We start from the raw sequence: 22,213 nt of genomic DNA, 5'->3' as shown, positions 1-22,213 counted from the left end.
CATCTTAGGTCCTTGCATTTTTAATTAATCCCAAAATTAATTCTAATTAGTTTCTTATTAATTCTTAATTAAATAATATTATTTCTTATATTAATAAAACATTTATTTTGATTTCTGAATAAATTAGTAATCATATAATAAATTAATAAATCAATCTCTTTCTCTAAAAGTTATCATATTCAATTACTAGCTAGGTTTGAGGGCAATCCAAAAAGACTTTGTTAATAATTCAAGTATATATCAATTTAAATATTGACTTAGACATCTAATCCAACAATTACAGCATAGCGTTTAAAATTGTCCAAAAGAGTAATAAGTCAAACATTGCATATGAATTTCAAAATTATACTAATAACAATTTACAGATTTATAGATTTACATACTTCGAAGCATGTGGAAAAAAATGGGTAATCTAAATCCACATAAAAAAATAAATTAATGCAGAAATATTGATCAAAAGTAACTTTAATATAAGCTAACAATTTTGGAAATGGTGGCTCTTTATCTCGCTCAAATCGAACATATGGCTTAAACCTTTAATTCCATTAAAACTATCTATTGCATGCAAATCATCTTTGACGGTTCTAAAATTCAAGTAAAGATGAAGACACCAGTTACCTAAAACGTGAGTGCTCCTTGGAAAAACCAAAAAATTCTAAATTTCAAATAATATATGGGTTTGAGACTATTACGTGGAATTCGAGCATAACAAAATCATATGTATTGTTGATTTACTCCAACACACAACATTATTGAAGTTTATTTGGAGAATCCCTTTTTTGCTCAACTACGATGGATGAGGAGACAAACAAAGAATGACAACTCGAAGAAAAGCAACCAAGAATATCATCAAGTTTGAAATCTTTAAAAGTCTCGAAACTAAATGCAAACAGAAAAAACATAGCAAAAGAGAGAATATATATGGAGAGCGGTGCAACGGGATGAGGGGTGTGGGTCGATTATATATGCTAAAATGATGGAGCGGTGGTATGATAACAAATGAGAGAAGATAAAACGGTGCAACATGCAACAAATTTTGAAGCCGTAGCTAATGGACTTCAAATTTGGAGAAGATTATGTATTTTTTTTCTTGTGAAATCTTTCAATGGGATTTCAAAGGAAATAAAAAAATCCCTAATTATTTGGGATACATATGAGTTACTCCCGATTTCAAATAGAATGAACAAAAAATTCTTTGATTATATGGGCTAGATTTCATGTCATGAGAATGTAAAGGAGTAAAGGGGCAAAATGACATTCCACTTTGTAAACGTAGGGACTAAAAAGATGTCATGTGGCACCAAAATAACTTTTTTATTAGATATGGAGGTGATTTGTATAAAAAAATATATATAACAATATATTTTTTATGATGTCGTACAATATAAAGATAAATTTATTGTCTAAGAATCAACTTTTTTTTTTAATATATATTAGCTTTCCAATAACATTGACAAACAAAAACTTATTAAATTAAATCTATCTTATTGTTCTTAAAGTTTTTTTTTTTTAAAATTAGATAATTTATTTTATTTTTATAAAATAATTTGTAAACTCATCCAATAATTTCTATTACTTTTTAAATGCTTGTCATATTAAAAAATAAAATAAATAAAAACTTCACAATAACATTAAAAAATCAATATATTATAATACATGAAATAAAAATACATACTATTGAATCTAATGTCCATATGTTGTATTATCTCGTCGCACAATATTTAATTAACACGTTTTGAAGGATAAAATTATAAATATGACTATTATGAATATAATATTTAATATTGGAGTTTGAAATGAAAAATTAATTAATTAAAAATACTAAAGTTGAAGATTAGTATAATATAGAGGGTAAAATATAACATACAAAACACAACAAATATACATGTTATCAATATGTATAAATTACCTGAAAAGAATAATACTCTTTATTTAGATTTTCCCACATATAAAATACAAAACATAATGTTATATAAGACAAAAGGGAACTTCAAAACCAATTTATAGTGACATTTGTGAACTTTAAGTTTGTAGATCACTATTAACTTATTATTTAATTTATATTCCATTATAGCCTCTAAAGTCAAGAAAAAATTTCACAATTACAGAACCCCAACAATTCATAACCAAAGAAAAACCTATATTTAGATAAGATGATTAGGAGCCTCAAAAGTCGAAAACTCATATTTGATAATCACAAATGGAAAGAAACAAGAATATGACTCAATTCTGTGATCACAATTCGCAACAAACAAAATACATATTGCAAACCACAAACCAAAAAACCCAAAGTTATAACCAGGAGCCTCAAATGGTGCAAGATTTAAGTCATTAAAATGTATCGGCTAACGAAATAATCACAATTCACAATGGAAAAGGGAATCCATATATGATGATCAAATGATTTGGAGAGATGCATCAGCTATTAGGTATGGCCGTATGGACAAACAAAGTGTTCATGTCGAACTTTACAAGAAAAACAATGTTTGCATTTTTGAACAATTTGAATAGAATGTGTTACTCCATTTATCTAGAAAAACAAACGACATTTAAAGAATATCATTTGTAATTTTGTCAACAATCAAATTCTTCTTACTAAAACATGTTTAATCAATCTCACTTTTTTTTGGTCATTTTAAAAATGACAACCGAGTTCATTCAACTTCTAAATGTTTTAAAATTATATAAAATGTTAACAAACCTAAAAAAAACGTTACATTTAAGGTATATATCTCAAATTACCTGTTTTTAATTATATTCAATTAGGATCGATTTTCAAAATAAAACATATAAAAAGATTTATGGGTTTTTTTCATCATTTTAAACTTTCATAACAGAACTAATTGTCAAATTAACAAAGACAAATTGTATTTTCCATGTGTGGAATTACAGTTGATGATCCAAATTTTGACTTTGACCCATCCACAACCCAATAGAGAAAGCCGGCGTACAATTCAGTATTTGGTACAAATATTTGGTCAAATTCAATATATCGGGTCAAGAAGTAACCCGCCCGTCAAATATAGACACCCAACGACGGTCAAACTTCCTGTCTACCATCATCCATCATACATACATTCATGATTCAACTAACCCCCATATATAAATTCCCAACATTACATCCATTTTTCTATCTTCAAATCGGATTCCCAACATCATCCATACATTAACCGTAGATCCAAATGGGCATGCTTAGTTTTAAGAAGAATGATAAGAAAAAGGATGCCGGGAAGACGAAGCCGGTTGATGAAGGCGGCGCAAAGAAGTCCGACGCCGGTTCCACCACCGTCGTCTTAAAACTCGATTTGCATTGCGACGGCTGCGCTAAGAAAGTCACAAAATCCATCCGTCATTTTGAAGGTACAAATTTTATCAAATTTGAGTCGCTCAATTTCGTAAGGGGTATTATCTGTTTGTTCGATTACTCATGGTGTGATTGCAGGTGTTGAATCTGTGAATGTCGATATTGACGGCGACAAATTGACTGTAACCGGGAAAGTGGACCCTACGAGCGTTAAGGAGCGATTGGAACATAAGACGAAGAAGAAGGTGGAGATTATTTCTCCTCAGCCGAAAAAGGACGAGAAGAAGGGTGATGATAAGTCGCCGGAGAAAAAATCCGATGAGAAGAAGACAGATGCTAAAAAACCTAAAGAGGTATTGCAAATTGATTAACCAATCAGTTTATCATGGGTTTAAGAGTTTGATTAATGGGTTTTTAGTTAACTAAATTTATTTTTCTGGTTATTACAGATTCAATCGAGCATGGTGATGTTGAAGATTCCACTCCATTGTGATGGATGCGCTCATAAAATTAAACGAACCATATCAAAGATCAAAGGTCAGTTATTGTTCAATTTATAGTTATATTCACGATTGTACTTTTTGTACAAGTTCAAATAAAATGCAAGAATATTTGGAATTAATATTTCTTTTCATTGATTGTGAATAGGGGTAGAATCGGTAATACCGGATGCCAGCAAAGATTTGATCATGGTGAAAGGGACAATGGACGTGAAAGAACTTGCACCATACTTGAAAGAAAAATTAAAAAGAGATGTTGATATTATCCTTCCTAAAAAAGATGAAAAAGGTGATGACAAGAAAAATGACAAAAAGGAGAAAGATGAAGGGGGTGATAAGAAAATAAAAGAAAAAAGTTTAGGTGGTGGCGAGAAGAAAAAAGAAGGAAAGGCGGTTGGTGGTGATGGTGGTGGCAAAGATGGTAGTAGAGGCTTAGAGGTGGTCAACAAGCTTGAATATCATGGTCAAAACCCATACACATACACGATACCAACGTATAATCAAAGTTATTACAATCAAGATTATGGGGTTTCAACTTCTTATAACCATGGTCTTATAAACGAGGGTTATGTTAACCATGGTTATAGTAACGAGGGTTATGTTAACCATGGTTATGCCACACAGTATTCAAACGGACCTGCACCACCTCCTTCTATGTACCTTCACGACTCTCGTGTTCCAGATACAGGAATGTTCAGCGATGAAAACCCTAACGCTTGTTCAGTTATGTAAACTAGATTTATCAACGATCATATTTCTAATTAGAGTCTAATTGATTCAATGAGATTCATGATTTGTATAGGTAGAGTTCATACTGTCTAATGACCCCATAGATTTTCCTAATATAGGTTAGTTTTATTAAATTTTTTTTGTTATTATGGATTCATTGTTTATGCGATTTGTTGAAATCAATAAATGTATAATTACTTGAAAATATAATAGGAATTTTTCAGAAAAATTCTTACAATTTAGCCTCATAGTCGATAATGTTTTTTTTTTCAATGAAGCTTAAAAAACTTGCAATTGTTTAAAAAATTGGGCTTTTACCTTGTAAATTGGTCATCAACTTATTATGATGATTTTTCGTAAATATGATCAAAATTTAAGCATTTTTTCTTTTAATATTATTATTTCATTATATTTTTCGTAGGGAAAATGTCAATGTAACCCAATGAACTTACAAATTTTGGTTTAAATGGTCCCTTGTGATATTTTTTTGCATTATAAGGGAACAAATTCATGTTTTCAGGATTTAAAATATCATTATCAAGAATGTGAAGGGGTCACCCGCTGAACCCCTTCCTTTTCATCATGTACCATTAGACAAGTAGGCCACTTCACTTGCCACATGTCTGAATATTTGAGACGTCACAATGACCCTCAATGGGATCGATGGATTTCTCTATATCGCAACCTCTATGAATCAGATCTACGTCAAGAGACCCTGCCAAAAACGTGAATCGACTTCAACGTTTCGCTCACCTCCCGTGATTGTGATCTCGAGCGTCCTCAACCAGATTTTTTATGAGCATATGATGGATAGTCCTTACAAGCCCTCAATTCAACATTGTAATGTTCTTCTAAGAACCATTGCAAGCAACCTTTCACCAAATTTGGATCTTGTTTTTCGGGTAGTAAATAAATTTGAAACCACAGGAAACTCTCTTTCAAAAAGCGTTTATGATGGTATTCATAGATCATTAACAACTGTAGGTCAATTTGATGAAGCCAAGAAGATGATGACAGCCTTGAAAGATGCAGGATACGAACCCGACAACATAACCTACAACCAATTATTCTTTGGTCTATGTAAAGCCCGAAGACTAGAAGATGCAGCCAAGGTGCTCGATGAAATGCAAGCAAATGGTTGCAATCCTGACATCAAAGACATGGACGATTCTAATCAAGGGACACTGTTCAGCCAATGAAGTTGACAAAGCTCTGATCATTTTCGCCAACATGATCGAGAAAGGTTGTGAGGCTGATGCGGATCTTTTGGACGTTTTGGTAAATGGGTTCTTGAGTCAAAACAAGGCCATTGAAGCACACCAGGTGCTTGTTGAAATGACTGAGACAAGACAGGTAGGGTGAAACCATGGTAGGCGACCTACAAGAATTTGATCAAAAACTGTTGTTAGAGAGAAAATTTGAGGAGGCCTTGAAGCTCCTAAGGCTGATCAAAAAAAATGCTTGTAAGGACTATCCATCATATGCTCGTAAAGCTCTACTGCTTCTTTCTTGAACATTCAGGACGTTGGGTTTGATTTAGGCTTAATTTCATATGGGTTCAATTTTTAATGGTGGGGTTTTGATTTAGGCTTAATTCCATCCTCCAGCCATAAACACATGATCTTCATCCCCTGATCTTTCCCAATCTTGATCTGATTTGGGTGGTTGGGAAGGGTCAACTAGTGAGTGGAGGGGAGGGGAGGGGAGGGCTTTCACCGGCTGGTGGCTGAAGTAGAGATGAAGCAGAGCAATGACAAAAAGATGCATCGTCGTTGACGGTAACCAAAGCAACGATATATAGGGTTCGATAAACAGGGCGGTCATAGGTTTCAAACCTGTGATGTTTTTTTTTCTGAAGTAATGGTGAGGTTTGATTTGGGTTTAATTTTGACGGGGATACCTTCATCTTCATTTTCATACCCACGATAAAAAAAAGGCTTTCATTTATCTTAGAAAGAAAACCAGGGTGGAAGGAGGGAATGAGATGATCTGAAGAAGGAAATAAGGGAAGAAGGTGGTGGGGACCAATATTTGTTGACTAGGACCGATATAGAGGTATATAATTACAAATCAACATATTATTTCCTATGTGGCACTCTTTTTGACAGTAGTAACCTATTATTACAGGTAACTTGACCAAACTAACCGGTAAAAGTTGAATTCGTTCCCCTATAATGCAAAAAAAAAAAAAAAAAAAAAAAAAAAAAAAAAAAAAAAAAAAATCACAAGGGACCATTTAAATCAAAACCTGAAAGTTCATTGGGTTAAAATGACATTTACCTTTTTTTGTAAATATGGTGTGATATATTGAAGAAAGATCAAAAATGTTTCGGTGTAAAATCTACAAATTTTAAATATGTACAAAAAGTTTTAAGATGTTCAAAGATATTTTTTCGTAAATATTTCATTTGAAGGTATTCTGTGAGACGTATTGTATTATCTTAATTTAATCTTACAATATTTTATTTATTTGACAGAAAATATCTATTATACAAATATTTTTTCTTCTAAAAGTAATTGTTTTTTATATTTTTCTGATAAATGATATCATTCAAAGTCATCAAGACTGGCATCCTATATACGATTGTTTTTCACTTTGCAAAATCGTGATCGTAAGTTCGTTCAGAAGATTGATTCGGGTTCATATTCGATGCACTTAGTTAGCCCAAAATAAAATATTATATTTTTTAAAGAGAATAAATAAACTATAACGATCTTACAATTCGATCCTACTATTGTATCCTTATTTTACCAAAATATGATCAAGATCAATTTACATAGGTGGATTCGTAGGATCCATAATCCTCTAATCAAAATCACAATTTCGACAACTTTATATCATTTGTTTTACATAGGTTTTTTAAAAGATATAACTTTTAAATTATTATTTTTACTTTAAAAAGAATATTATAAGATAATATTATCTCTAAAACAAAAGAAATACAATAAGATAATATTATCCCATTAAGATTATAATAAGTTAATAAATAAAAATTATTTTTAAAAAAAAAACCCTTAAAATCATATTTGTGTAAACGCTTTCATATTTAATTGGTAATTGGTTTATCTGGTAAAAGCGTTAATTCGTAAACAATTACAAGATACTTATGATGAATCGACTTATGATTGCTTCCACTGTTCCAAAGAGTCCATATACGTGCAGTGCTTCCTTGAATATTTTTGTCTTGTCTTAATTTTGCGTTGCGAGTTGCGACGGCCGCGCTAACAAAGTCACAAAATTCATCCGTCACTTGGAAGGTACAAATTGTATCGATTTGGATCTCAAAATTCTTATAAGCAGTAGATATGTTTGTTCGATTACTCTTAGTGTGATTGCAGGTAAGCAATGCCAATATTGACGGCGACAAATTGACTTGACCGGAAAGGTGGACCCTTCGAGCTTCAAGTAGAGAGTAGAACACAAGACGAAGAATTCAAGAAGGTGAAGATTATCTCTCCTGAACCAAATAAGGACGATAAGAAGGGTGGTGATAAGCTGCCGGAGAAAAAATCCGATAAGAAAAACCCAAAGAGGTATTGCAAATTGGTTAAACTAATCTGTTAATTACTTAATTATGGGTTTAAGAGTTTGATTATGGGTTTTTAGTTGATTATCTTTATTTTTCTAGGTAATTACATATTCAATCGAGCATGGTGATGCTGAAGATTCCACTTCATTGTGGGGGATGTGCACACAAAATTAAACGCAATGTATCAATTATTTTTCATGCATAAATCCTTTTTGTTATAATTTTATTTGCTATTTTGATCGAAAACAATAATCATTTAAAAAATATATATACTTTTTTACAAGTTCAAATAAAATGCTAGAATATTTGGAATTAATAAATATTCTTTTTTGTTGATTGTGAATAGGGGGTAGAATCAGTAATAGTGTAATACCGGATGCCAGCAAGGATTTGATCATATTGAAAAAGGACAATGCTTGAAAGAAAAGTTAAAAAGAAATGTGGATATTATCCTTCCTAAAAAAGGTGATAAAGGTGATGACTAGAAAAAAAAAAAAAAAAAAAAAAAAAAAAAAAAAAAAAAAAAAAAACAAGAGAGAGAGAGAGAGAGAAAGATTAAAGGGGGTGATAAAAAAAATAAATGAAAAAAGTGTTGATGGTGGTGAGAAGAAAAAAAAAGGCGAGAGACAGGCGGTTGGCGGTGATAGTGGCGGCAAAGATGGTAGTAGAGACGTAGAGCTGGTCAACAAGCTTGAATATCATGGTCAAAAGTCAAAACCCGTACACGTACACGATATCAACGTATAATCAAAATTATTATAGCCGGTTGCAACTTCTTCTAACCATGATTATGTAAAGAGGATTATGCTAACCATGGTTACATTAACGAAGGTTATGTTAACCATGGTTATACCACACAGTATTCAAACGGACCTCCACTACCACCTTCCGTCATCCGTGCAACTCTCGTGTTCCGGATACAAGAACCTTAACATAATAGTTTTGCTCATTTTTCCTGCCTTCAATTTCAAACTCAGGAGTTTCCAACTTTAAGCCGAAAAATCAGCTATTGATCACCGATATTCTATGTTGATTATCTAGAAAATGCTAGAGATACGCTCTAAGACCATAAGGTGTGGACAACTAGATGTAACACCATTTTGGTGTCACATCACATGCCACATCATCAATGGTGTCATAACACCAAGCGAGGAAATTGGTAACATGTTGTATCTTGTTATGACACCAATTTTTTTTTTTCATTTTACAATTTATTTTTTATTTATTTGGATTTTTTTTTAAATTGAGACAAATATTTTTTAAATTAAAAAATAAATAAAACATAATGTTTAAAAATTATAAAAAAAAGATTAAAAATTTTTAAAGATTAAAATTAACATAATGACTAAATTACACATAATATCCAAAAACAAAAAAAGAAATAACATTCAAATTAAAAAAAAAAAATACAACGCTATTCGTTATCGTTATTGTTACCATAGAAGATATAATCCGCCAAGTCCTCTCGAAGTTGTCTGTGTTTATTTGCGTCCTGAATGTCAATAACGTGATGCAAATAATCTGTTGTTCCTGGTTGAAACTGAACGTGTCTGGGCTCTATTGGGATATAGTGTGCAATATTTTGCCCTTTATGTTCTACTACCATGTTATGCATTATGATACATGCATACATGATATATCGTAAAGTTTCTAAATCCAACGGTCGTGCTGCATGTTCGACTATATGTCACTTCGCCTTCAGCACTCCAAAAGCACGTTACACATCCTAACGTGCTCCTTCTTGTCTTCTCTTAAAACATTTGTTTCGTTCTTCAACCGAGTGGCGGAATGCCTTCACGAATGTAGAATACTGAGGATATATTTCATCTGTAAGGTAATACCCATATTTGTATTCGTTTTCATTCACCGTGAAAGGAGCATCCGGGGCTTTTCCATTCAAAAGATCGTCGAATATTGGCGACTGATCAAGAACGTTGACGTCGTTGTTGGAACCTGCAACCCCAAAAAATGCATGCAAAATCCATAAATCTTGAGAAGCGACGGTCTCTAACACCAACGAAGGTGATCCGTGATGACCACTTGTGTATTGCCCTTTCCATGCTACCGGACAATTTTTCCATTTCCAGTGTGTGCAATCAATGCTTCCGATCATTCCGGGAAACCCATGGCGTTCTTCATGCGCCGCATATAATTCTTGCAAATCATGCAACGAAGGTTTCCGCAAATACACGTCACCAAAAGTTTCAATAACACCCCTTGACAATGTATACAAACTCTCTCTTGCGGTTCTTTCGGACATCTCATATAGTCGTCCATGGTGTCGGATGACTCCCCCATAACCATAAAACGAATGGCCGCAACACATTTCTACAATGTTGTAAACCCCCGTCTACCTCTAGCATCATATCTTAATTGAAAAAATTCGTACCTAAACATAAATTAACTACAGTTTAAAAATATATTGCATATGTTGTAAAATTAAAGAAACATGTAGTACATTTTTATTTATTTTGTATAAAAATATAGTAAACAAACGATACCGGCTTTCCAAGACGTTGACGATTCATAAGAACACATTCCTACTCAAACGAAATATTCTTTTGAAGTCCTTCGCCCTGTATACACAATTATCCGCAAAGTAATCGCGATATAGATGTTCGTGTCCTTCCTTGCGATTTCTGTTTAACATCGCACGTCTTGTTAGTAGCGGGGTTGGGTCTGGTTGTAGCAGGTCGGTAGTGTAATAATGATACATCATCCTAAAGAAAATATCGTCATCTGAATCATCGGACGAGTCGAAATGATCCATATTTTTTTTGAAGATAATTGAAAGTATGTAGAGAAGAGAAGAGAAAGTGTGAAATTTTTAATAAAATAGGAGGTATTTATAAGATAATTAATTGTTTTTTTAATAATTAATTTTTTTTTCAAACCGTTGCACTCAAACGGTCACAATTGATCTGTTTCCTCCCATCCCCATGCCAACGAGATCTACCCAGTAGCGGAGCTATGAAGGAGTCAAGGGGGGGCATGGCCCCTTTCTTTTTTGTCTAAATACTTAGGTTATGACATTGTAAAATGTATTAGGATTGCGATTCAATATTAAGAAAAATAAAAAGAACCCAAGAACAGCTTGAATACGGCTAAAGATGAAGAACATGCTGGTTTGTCTGCTTCAAAAGAATAATTTTGTATAAGAAAAGTCTCTCGCTTATTAGATTTAGACATTGAGTAAAAAATATAAAAATTCTATAGTATTTTTAATTTAAAAAAAACTTAGTGATTCAAATATAAAGAATCATAACATAAATAGATCCTAAGTTAAATTTCAATCCTAAAATAAAAATAAGATTAAAAAATTGATAATCTTTTAATCTAAATAAAATTGACAAATGCAAACTTGATCAAAATCTATCAAAACTTTTATAAAAGCCACAGATATACAGAAAACAAATCTCAAAAAATCAGAAAACTTAAAAACCCTAACCGCCTTAGAACTTCACTTTGTTCATAGTCCGAAACCTCCATGCCCCGTCGCATCTTTCGTACAACCCGTCCGTTCACAAACTTCAAAACTACACCGGTCAATGTTGAACGTCGCTCCTGACTCGCCAGTCAACGCCTTCAAACTCATTCGTATCGCCAGGTTTTACCGGTCTCAAGCCTTCTCTTTCTTTCTATTTTATATGAACATGTTGTTTCTCTATCACATATCACAGCCTTAATCTCTCTCATGCTCTATGCTTTCTTTTATCCAACAATACTTGCGATTGTAAATTTGTGATAGTAGAAAGATATGATTTTGCCCAATTTCTGATAAATTAAACATGATGTTCTAAAAAGCAAATAGGATTTTAGGAATTGTAAATAGGATTCTCTGTATAGTGTATATGACTATGACTGTGGTGAATTTATTATTGTTATTATTATTTTTTTGTTTTTTAGAAATAGTACGTAACATAATATAACTATTTACGATTTAATTATTTCAATAATTTCGAAATAATATAAATAATGTTTTGAGCTTTTTGTTTACATGATTATTATGGCAATTATTTGGATAGAAATATTGTAATATAAACCTTACATATTTCTTTTATGTTAGGTGTATCATATGTCATAAAAGTATCTTCTAAAGTTATGTTCAAATAAATAAAATAACATCTTCTTAATAAAATAAAATAATACATGATTTTGCATATTTTGAAGTTTTCATCTTCGGCCTCATAGGTTTTAGTGTCTGTGTTTCGTCCCTGGATCTACCTTCGACGAGTTGCAACGAGCAGGGGCGGTGTTCCCCCCATTACGCAGCCGTTGCCTCTAGCCACGTCAGTCGTCTTGGTTCTCGTTTGGCCCATACCGATCATTCTAAGAACAGAAACACTTTCCTTTTGTTAACATAATTTTTTATTCGTTTTCGACGCCTCCGATAATCTCTCCCTTTAGTAAGCGATAATTATTAGGCAAAGAAGAAGGTTGATCACCACGATAGTGGCCTTCTCTGCATCAAGCAATAAACGTACTGATTCTTTTCTCTTCACCAACTACCTAATGCCCCTCATTTATCTTCTTACACTACCTTCTACATATATATAATATCACCACAAGGTGAAAGCTCTTAGAGCATCATCCAGTTTAATTCAAAACTGCAAAGATTCACGAGATTGAAGACATTTTTGCTTAAAGGAACTTGGATGTATGCAAGAACTGACAAATGGTAATATCTTCATAAACCCATTTATTTTTCCTGATTAATTCGATCCATTTTATTTATACTTACTCCAAAGTTAAGTTTGGATGTTGGAAATATATTTTAAAGATATAATAGTTTTTGGTTGTTGTAGATATTGATGTTGCTTCTTTACTCTCAACTCTCTCTCTCTCTCTCTCTCTCTCTCTCTCTCTCTCTCTCCCACCAGAACAACCCTCTCTCGCTCTATACACAAAACACACATCACTCACACATACATGTATCTGACTTTGCTACTAACAAAGTAAGAGCATATCTCTTTGTTTCTATGTTACAGTTATATGTTACAATTATTTCATAACCCATGCCAATTGTTCGATGTTTTGCATAAATTATATATATATATATATATATATATATATATATATATATATATATATATATATATATATGAAGATCATAAAAATGTGAGAAAGATGAAGTGATTTGATTAAAAGCTTCAAGCCCTTTTTGCTGTGAAGAGTTTTGATACAGCTTACAGAGGAATGAACGTTCAAGCAAAGAGAATTAAACTAAAAGGTATAAAATACACAAAACTACCCTAACCTACATGGGAATTAAAAAACGGACCCCAAAGATACAAAGATACAAGATAACTAGAATATACACTAACAAATTAAAACTGTGATGTATATGGTATCATAAAATGCTATCTTTTCCCACTTTGGTGTTTCTTTTTAACCTGTAATACCATGGTAGTTTAGTATAGCAATTAATTTTCGGCTTTGAAATTTGTAGTATATTAAACAAGCAATATATATATATATATATATATATATATATATATATATATATATATATATATATATATATATATATATATATATACTAGGTTTAAAACCCATGAAAACCACAGTTGATCAAGAAAAACATTATTAATAATTTGAAATAGTAATAACTAATCAAAAATTTGGAAAAAAAATATATTAATTTATAAAAACAGAAGTTATGTTATTAACTTACTTTTGGTTTAAAATAAATATATAAATCGTTATAAATATATAATTTATGTTTTGTAAATTCAATTATTTGATAAAATCATGAGTTTGTATGATGCAATATACATTAAAGTATTATAAAAAAACACAATAAATCATAAAAATGGCATTAATATATTACAAATTAAACATGAAAGTGATGTACTAAACATACATAAACCGTGTAACGACCTAATTTTCACGTCCAAAAATTTTGTTTATAAATCATTACTTGGAAATCATTAATAATTAAAACATTGTATAATTAAACCATTTCATATCGAAAACCAAATTGAAATCCACAACATTTAACTGCGGAAACAAAAGTGTGTGTGATGTTGCTACCGAGCCTGCTCTTTCCCTTTGGCTGAAAAGGTACCTGAAACGACACTGAAAAACGTAAGCACAAAGCTTAGTGAGTTCCCCCACAGTACCACATACCATAATAATCACATAACATACATCTATCGTCAGGCATATCTGGGTGCCCGACCTACCCCTTCGGTCCTCTCGACCGGATATTGCCTAGCATACCTGGGTGCTGGCCTCCCCTTCGGTCCTCTCGACCGGATACTACCTAACATATCTGGGTGCTGGCCTCCCTTCGGTCCTCTCGACCGGGTACCGGAGACTACTTCTTCCCTCTACTACTACCACATAATACGTACCACAATATAAGAATCTATCTGGCATGGCTGGGTATAACTACCCCTTCGGCCCTATCGACCGGATATCTTGGGGACTATCTCCCCTACTACCACTAACACATAGCATCACATCATACTAACACATAAGCATGGAACATGTAGTAGTAACCCTAGATGATTATCACGGAGACAATCATCCACATACAATTCCTACTGGTGGGCCGACATTGTGGCCGTAGACCCACCGCTACTGGAAGGTAACTCACCTCGAAGTAGCTGCTGATCTGGTCGAGAACTGACTGCCAACTACTGCTCCGGAAATCCTCCGGCTGCAATTCCCACAACATACTCAATCAATCACTGCTAACTGTCCTTTGGGTAAAATGACCATTTTACCCCTGATCATGTCAAAGTCAGAGTCAACTTTCAGTTGACCCGACTCGCCGAGTTGGCTCTCCAACTCGCCGAGTCCCTATCCAATCGAATGTCCTGGATCCCGTCCCTACTCGTCGAGTTAGGCGTTGACTCGACGAGTTCTTCTTCTAAACTGAGGTTCAAGTCCTTCATCCTACTCGCCGAGTTGTATGAACAACTCGCCGAGTTCATCTTCATCCGATGAACACTTTTGTTGCGACTCGCCGAGTTGTATGAACAACTCGCCGAGTCTGTTCTTGATCTAAGGAGATTGCCTTGAACTCGCCGAGTTCCTCCATGGATGAGTTTGGCTTCTAACTCACTGAGTCACACCCCGTGACTCACTACTCACACTCGACACAACGAAAAGGGGACAACTCGGAGACTCGCGAGCAGACTCGCCGAGTCGTCGCCATGCAATCACTATATACGCGATTTTGCTCGATTCCAGTCTATGCCATTCACAGATCTGGGTTCCTAGAGCATGAATGACACGTAAAGTTTCCAACTTTACGTGTAGATACTCACCAATGAGGGATTTAGGGCTCAAAATGTCTCAAAAGGGTAGATCTGGGGTGAACAAGCAACATGGGTCCATAAAGGCAACGGATCTGAGCTCCTGGAGCTCAATCATGCCTAGATCTAAAGGCCAATCAACTTATTATGAATTATATTGCACATACAAGCTTAGGGAATGGCTCAAGAAAGACTTAATGGAATAATAAGCATAGAATCAGAGGGAAAACGGGTTATACCTCAAAGGAATCACTGAGAGGACACTAAGATGCTTGGTTTCCTTCCCTTCCTCTTGATCAACTCCACTTCCTTCTCAAATCCTTCAAGAACACACAAGAATGCTTCAAACTCTCAAGGAAATAAGCTTTGAACGAGGGTTAGGGGCTCTGAGGGTGAATAGGGGCTGGCTTGGGGCGGAAATGAGAGATTAAATAGGGTGCAAACCCTTGGAAATTAGGGTTTCATCGGATAGCGCGGACTCGCCGAGTCGCCAACTTAACCGCGTCCCAAGTCTCGTCTCTACTCGGCGAGTCGGGCCTCTAACTCGCCGAGTCCAAGGCCAAAATACAAAAATACTTAGATAAATCTTGCATACCAGGAACCAGGTGCTACAAACCCTACACAATAAACTATAAATTAATATGACGAATGAAATGTGATTTATGTCGCAAAATAATATGTATTTTCATCAAGTATGAAGAATCTTATAAATATTTTTTGGCAAAAATTTTTTCTTTAAATAATCAAAATAATGATTGGGAGTATCATTTGACATTGCATCTTAGGAATCTTGGAAATATCCTTAAAATAAAACTTGATAACAGTGGTCACATGGCTCTAGTTCACCGATTTGGATTTAGTAAAAAAAACAACTTTTGTAAATTTAATTCGAAAATCAATTAAATAAAGACACATGACATGATTTTCCAATGTATAGAAACCATACAATGTTACAAACCATACAATGTTACGGAGTCCATAAAGCAGTGGCATGTGTCATTATTGGGTTTTGGCCTGCTTTTGCCTCTTTGCAGTTGGCAACTTGGCTCTCAAATCTGAACTATTTCAGTTTTACACTTAATATTCACTTATTTTAGCCTTTCCGTTATCATATCCTATTTCTTTCTTGCAGACCCAAAATTACAGCATCTTTAACCCGCTATATTTATAAGACTTATAAACATGTTCATGTTACTATTTATTTGAAAACAAATAAATTACACATTAAAATGACACTTTTTTTTACATTTTTTTGCAAATTAACCCTAAAATAAGAATTAACTTCAAAGTAAATTACTAAAATTGGCATAATTTGTTTGTGTTCTAATTAAAGCAACCTAAATAGTTTCTGTTTGTTTTTAGTAATTGCATTAAAGCAACCTTCTTTCATGGTGTGTGTGAGTGTTTCTGTAAAGTATATTGTTATTAATGTAAAGTTTCTCTTCTTTTATCCTTTACTCATAAAATTACATATTTACCAATATGTGTGTTGTTTGTTTTTGTGCTGGAATTAAAATACAAAAAAAGGTCCATGCAATAAAAAGTTAGATAGATAATCCATGTTTTGAAAGAATTACACAAATGTTCCAGTTCCAGTATTATAAAAAAAGCAAGGATGGTCACTAATTTTTAAAACAACATAATGAGTTAGCTTTCTTTCATCATAAACATATATGACAAGTGTCAACTGGGCATCCATTATTGCAAAAAGAATAAAAAAAAAAAGGGTAAGTAAAAAAAACCTAAAACAACTAAAAAACTCTTTTTCAATGTGAAGACATTATGGCGGTTCGTCCCAATTCAAAATTAAATTCAGAAATCTGCAATTAGGAAACATCAGAAACAACTAATCAAACAAATAAGAAACATATAGTCTAAATAAGCATTCCAGCTCCAAGTTTGGAAGATTCAATCACGCATCCAAATAAGCAAACTACAATCTGGTAACATATTAGTACCCTTTTAATATAGGCAATATACAACACTCAATCCACTATCATCAATTGAATGGGATTCTTATTAGTTACTACCACCTCTACTTAAAAGTAATTATCAAACAGGACTAATTAAAATCATAAACAGAAGAAAACCTCATAAATTGGATGCCAGTACTAATCGTAGTAGCCTCACATATATATACCCTTCAAAACCAATCTACCCAAATCCAAGGCCATCATTTGCAACATGGCTTAGCTTAAGCTTATTCCCCATGGTTACAAAATTAGATGCATTGAGTTTGACCTTAACAGTAAAAAAGGAACCAAATTAGAAATTTTAGTCTATCGCAATAACTAAAAAGAGGGCACAAAAATGATTTGGACAAAAACCTTAATAAATCATTCATAAGGTGTTTATTTTCTCACCTCGATGCTGACTCTTTAGGCCTTTTAGTAATCAAAATGAATGTTTCGGTAGATAGTCTAACCTGATCAAATAAAAATTAGGGTTTTTAAGAAAAAGACTTACATTCCTTACATTTTGACAAATTTGATTGCATGTGTATATAGTTGTCATCATCCTCATCTACAACCCTAATACAATCAAGCAACTAAAGAAATTTTACATAAAGCCAATATATAACCCCTAATATAACTAAGTAAAAAGGGTTTTGTTTAACTGACATATAAAAAATTCGGCCTTGCCTCATGAGTCAAAGGGAAATCCGCAATTGAAAACTGTGACATTTGAGCATTCATAGAAAAGACTGAGACTTAAATAATCATACAAGTTCATAAGTTTTGGAGCCGAACCAGTTATGTCTCAAATCAGTCTACAAACATAAAATTAAACAACTTACAAGATCAAGTATACCATCAAAAGTTGAAACCAAAGAACGCAAAACTGGTATAAGTGTGAATGGAAAAAGAAGTAGGATATATAATCATTGAATCAGAATCATCAAGTCCTAAACAACAGACATCTAGAAAAAATTATTGAATTAGAAGGGAAACACAACCAAAAAGAGTAGCATGTAGGGAACAAACTTAGGTTTACCTGAAGTTATCGGAGAATATGACCATCAATTTATGATTCTCCGTTCTTCCATAGCGGTATATGTGTTTTGCAGAGATAGACCCATGAATAGAAGTAATTGAGGTAATATATGGAGTCAACCGAAGCTTAGTAAATGTAATTCAAATTTGAAAATGATTTTGCTTCCTAATTTATTGCGATTTAATAGCTGTTTTTATTGATTTTTTTTTATATTTCTTGATAGTGAAAACCGAGATAAACCAGATTTGAAACTAATTTTGCTTCCTGATTTCTTGCAACCCTCCTAGTTCTTCTGGCCTACTTTATAGGGCATGGCATTTTTACACGCACAAGGGTATAATAGGAAAATCACTTTGATAGTATAGGCGGGAAATAAGCTGGAGGGTTGCTGAAGAGTTGCCACATGGCATTAAAGGTACTGTTTTATTAGAGTAGGGGATATATATATATATATATATATATATATATATATATATATATATATATATATATATTCAATTGAGAATGACTCCTTTTGGTTGTTGGCATACATAACAATTATAGTATATAGGTGTGGTAATGATGAAAATTGATTATATGAGCAACAATAGAGAATAAGTGGAATCAAAAGTTAAGGTTTGTCATACAACACATTTTTTTAAGATTATTACACATATCTTCATGTATTTATCAATTTAGCCACTGAATCATTATTTTATTATTATCATAGTAGTAGTTTAGTGGCGAAATTAAAAGTACAATGCTATGATTGAATAGAATTTTAATAGTACAACGCATTAATAACAAAAGAGTAGGATGCTATAGTACACATATAAATGAAAGTAATAGTGTTTTATCTTACCTTTATCATTTTATTTCAAAATCATATAGTTATGATTAAGGCATCAAATGTTGAAAGTATAAAATGGATCATAAATAAATAAAGAAGCAACAAAGATATGTTGAATATTTTTTGAATTATAGTACTATTGATAATTTAATGTACTTAAATAATTAATATCAGATTATGAAAGGACTGAAACCTACTACGGTTGAAGTGTCTCCAATTAATTGGTTATTGCTTTTTTCTCGTTTCATATGTTATAAAATGAGTCCATGTGCTAAATGTTGATCCTAATAGGAAGATGATATATGGGGCTGACATGGCTAAATAATTTCATAAAGATGATATGGTTTGTACAGATTGTTATATATTGTCGATGGACCACTCTAATATGAAATTCCTAAATAATCTCTTGTGGATAGGGAATACATATATATATATATATATATATATATATATATATATATATATATATATATATATATATATATATATATATATATATATATATAGTCATTAAAGGTTATATTGGTTGCTGAGGGGCTACTCCAATTCTCAGATCAGAATTTCAACAAATATACCACCAGGATTGTCTTCAAAAACATTTTTAGCATTATTATTATTCCGAATTTGTTAAAGATTAGTCTATTTCTTGTGTTTCATGTTAAAGCAAATTGCATTGACAATCATCTTGTTGTTCATGTGGACTTTGGAGAAAACATGTTTATAAAAACTGCAACATAATCGACCATATGACATTAAAAAAACCTAAGAAAAATAGAATGAAAAATGGAAAAAAGAATATATATATATATATATATATATATATATATATATATATATATATATATATATATATATATATATATATATATTGGTTCTTTAACAGTGAGTGTTGCAATATATGCATCTTTGATTCAAAATTAAAATTTTGAGATCTACAACAGTTTCCACACATAATCTTCAAAAAAATATAAGAATATTACAATAAATCTCGATATTAGAATCCATGCATGTAACATTCAAAGTTAAAGTCTATTGTGATCATATACCTGGAAAAACCTTCACTTAGGAAAGTGTGAGATCATGGTGGAGGCACCGAGAGTGGGAATCAAAGATACGTTAGAAATATAGAAATACTAAGAGCTCACTTGTTAGAAATTGAGAAAGATCGCCCATGATTGCACTAATTTGTGCGGCCAGTCAAAACTGCCATGATTTCATTAATTTCATCGTTGCAGGCAACACACAATATATGCACACAATATAAGCAAATAAAAACCATAAGTTATGAGAGATAGACGGAAAACAAAAATCCTGATTTTCTACCATTTGATTAATGATTTGAGAAAAATTAGGAAAAGATTGAAGTCTAAGGCTATGTTTGGCGTACTAGCTTAAAAGCTAACTGTTAAATAAAAAACTAGTTGATAGCTGAAAAGCTAGCTAATAAAAAATGACGTTTGGTAAAACAAAATGAAAAGCTAGCTGAAAAATATGAAATGACATAAAAAGACATTTAAAAAAATGTGTTTTTATAATTAATTAAGGAGTATATTTGGAAATTTTTAAAAAAGGTCCCAAAAAGTTAGTCCAAGTAGCTTTTTAAAAAGCTAGCTTATAAGCTACTTTTTGGGTCGCCAAACACGACAAATTAAAAAAGCTCGAAAAATAAGGTAGCTTTTCAGCTAGCTGTGGCGCGCCAAACACAGCCTAAGAAGCGTCTGACATGTGGCATAATATTAATTAGAAGGTGTATTAAAACGACACATGACAAAACAAAACTAATCTTTTACTAGTATAGAAAGATATGACAATTGATTTTAAATATGGTGTCAGTTTCTAGAAAAAAAAAATTATTGATCACTCTTCATCATGGGTTTGATCCCTTTAAATTTGGAGATTAGGTCGTGAAAACTCCTATATACCATTATAAATATTAACAATTCTTTTGAGAATCCTCTAATTAAACAAATATATTGTTCATTCTTTAAAAAAAACAAATAAAAAACGATAATAAAAATATGAAAATATAATGTAACATTCGCTAAATGTACCATATTTTTTTAGGGAAATCTTCAGAAAAATCCAAATTTTATTTGTTAAGAAAAAATGGTGATTACTGGATAAAAAATTCAAACCAACTCTTTTTTATTGGTAAACTATTTTTATCTGTCTACCTCCAAGAAATTCTCATTAATTTGGCACTGTTCACTCTCGGAGATCTCAACGATCATCATATTTTGTATAAACCGATAATACCATCCTATCAAATCTTTTTGAATTTGATTTCAAAAAAATATCAAACGTTTACCTACCGGATCCTCTTGTTGTTCCATCGCCTTGTCATCCTTCTTCATGGGTTTCCCCCACCATTCTGTCATGATCGAGATTCTAGAATTCTCCGGAGTACTTGAGAAGACGCTAGATCATACAAGAGTAACCAGGAAGACCCTAGAACATCCTAGAGTTCTCTAGGACATCATAGCATAATTTGGCATATTTTAGAGCCTTATAAATATAAAGATCATATAGGAATGATCCATAATAATCAACAAAGATCAGGATATGGATCCTTCCTTTGAGGAGGTGTAAGAACCACATAAATAGGTGTAGAGTCATTTGTAGCAAACCATCATAATTTTCTTTGTAATCTCTTGAGTTCTTTTAATACAATTTGCCTTGCGTTTGTAGTAACTCTAAAAGCTTTAGTCTCTTGCTTTCCAATTCATTATCACATCTAAGGAAGTGTAGTAAGCATGACTTAGTCGAAGAAAAGCTAAGTGTCATATGAGATAGACTGGTTACAAGAGTCACCCCATGACACGCGATATTAGAGCAAGGTTCGAGCAAGCAAGAGAATGCAACCATGGAAGGATCAAGTGAATTAGAAAACATTCCCCCTCTCGCTTAAGAGAATGGAATGAAGTCCAAGAAGAGGTACCAATAAGTAGATGCCTTGGCAAGCTTTGAAAACAAGCTTACAATTGTGGGGATTAACGTGGTGAGATCCTTGAGTGAGAGGATAATGTCGATCAGTTTGTTCATGATATAAGCAACACAAGTGA

The 22,213-nt window shown here is 32.6% G+C and overlaps 2 protein-coding genes and 1 pseudogene across 2 annotated transcripts; 2 read left to right on the top strand and 1 right to left on the bottom strand.

The window, feature by feature from the left end:
* Nucleotides 1–3,122: 3,122 nt before the first annotated feature.
* On the top strand, nucleotides 3,123–4,570 carry LOC145090114 (heavy metal-associated isoprenylated plant protein 3-like). The gene is made up of 4 exons (XM_079028458.1): nucleotides 3,123–3,360; nucleotides 3,443–3,657; nucleotides 3,754–3,841; nucleotides 3,953–4,570. Exons 1-4 carry the CDS (start codon nucleotides 3,183–3,185, stop codon nucleotides 4,534–4,536), a joined length of 1,065 nt encoding a protein of 354 aa, XP_078884584.1. The 5' UTR covers nucleotides 3,123–3,182; the 3' UTR covers nucleotides 4,537–4,570.
* A 3,325-nt stretch (nucleotides 4,571–7,895) lies between these two features.
* On the top strand, nucleotides 7,896–8,930 carry LOC145056577 (heavy metal-associated isoprenylated plant protein 3-like; annotated as a pseudogene).
* An 859-nt stretch (nucleotides 8,931–9,789) lies between these two features.
* On the bottom strand, nucleotides 9,790–10,323 carry LOC145056569 (uncharacterized). The gene has a single exon (XM_079004262.1). It carries the CDS (start codon nucleotides 10,321–10,323, stop codon nucleotides 9,790–9,792), a length of 534 nt encoding a protein of 177 aa, XP_078860388.1.
* Between the last annotated feature and the right edge of the window lie 11,890 nt (nucleotides 10,324–22,213).

Source organism: Lactuca serriola, chromosome 1 (genome assembly GCF_051521515.1).
Source record: "Lactuca serriola cultivar US96UC23 chromosome 1, Lser_US96UC23_V15, whole genome shotgun sequence".
In the NCBI taxonomy this organism is placed as follows: domain Eukaryota; kingdom Viridiplantae; phylum Streptophyta; class Magnoliopsida; order Asterales; family Asteraceae; genus Lactuca; species Lactuca serriola.
The sequence above is the reverse complement of the archived record's forward strand: the minus strand, read 5'-3'. Positions and strand labels throughout refer to the sequence as shown.

What these genes read in the sequence shown, in the direction of transcription:
- LOC145090114 (XM_079028458.1), top strand. Translation starts at nt 3,183, where the DNA reads ATGGGCATGCTTAGTTTTAAGAAGAATGATAAGAAAAAGGATGCCGGG. An exon ending in ATCCATCCGTCATTTTGAAG is followed by an intron (nt 3,361 to 3,442) that starts GTACAAATTTTA and finishes GTGTGATTGCAG; the next exon opens with GTGTTGAATCTGTGAATGTC. An exon ending in AACCATATCAAAGATCAAAG is followed by an intron (nt 3,842 to 3,952) that starts GTCAGTTATTGT and finishes GATTGTGAATAG; the next exon opens with GGGTAGAATCGGTAATACCG.
- LOC145056569 (XM_079004262.1), bottom strand. Translation starts at nt 10,323, where the DNA reads ATGTCCGAAAGAACCGCAAGAGAGAGTTTGTATACATTGTCAAGGGGT.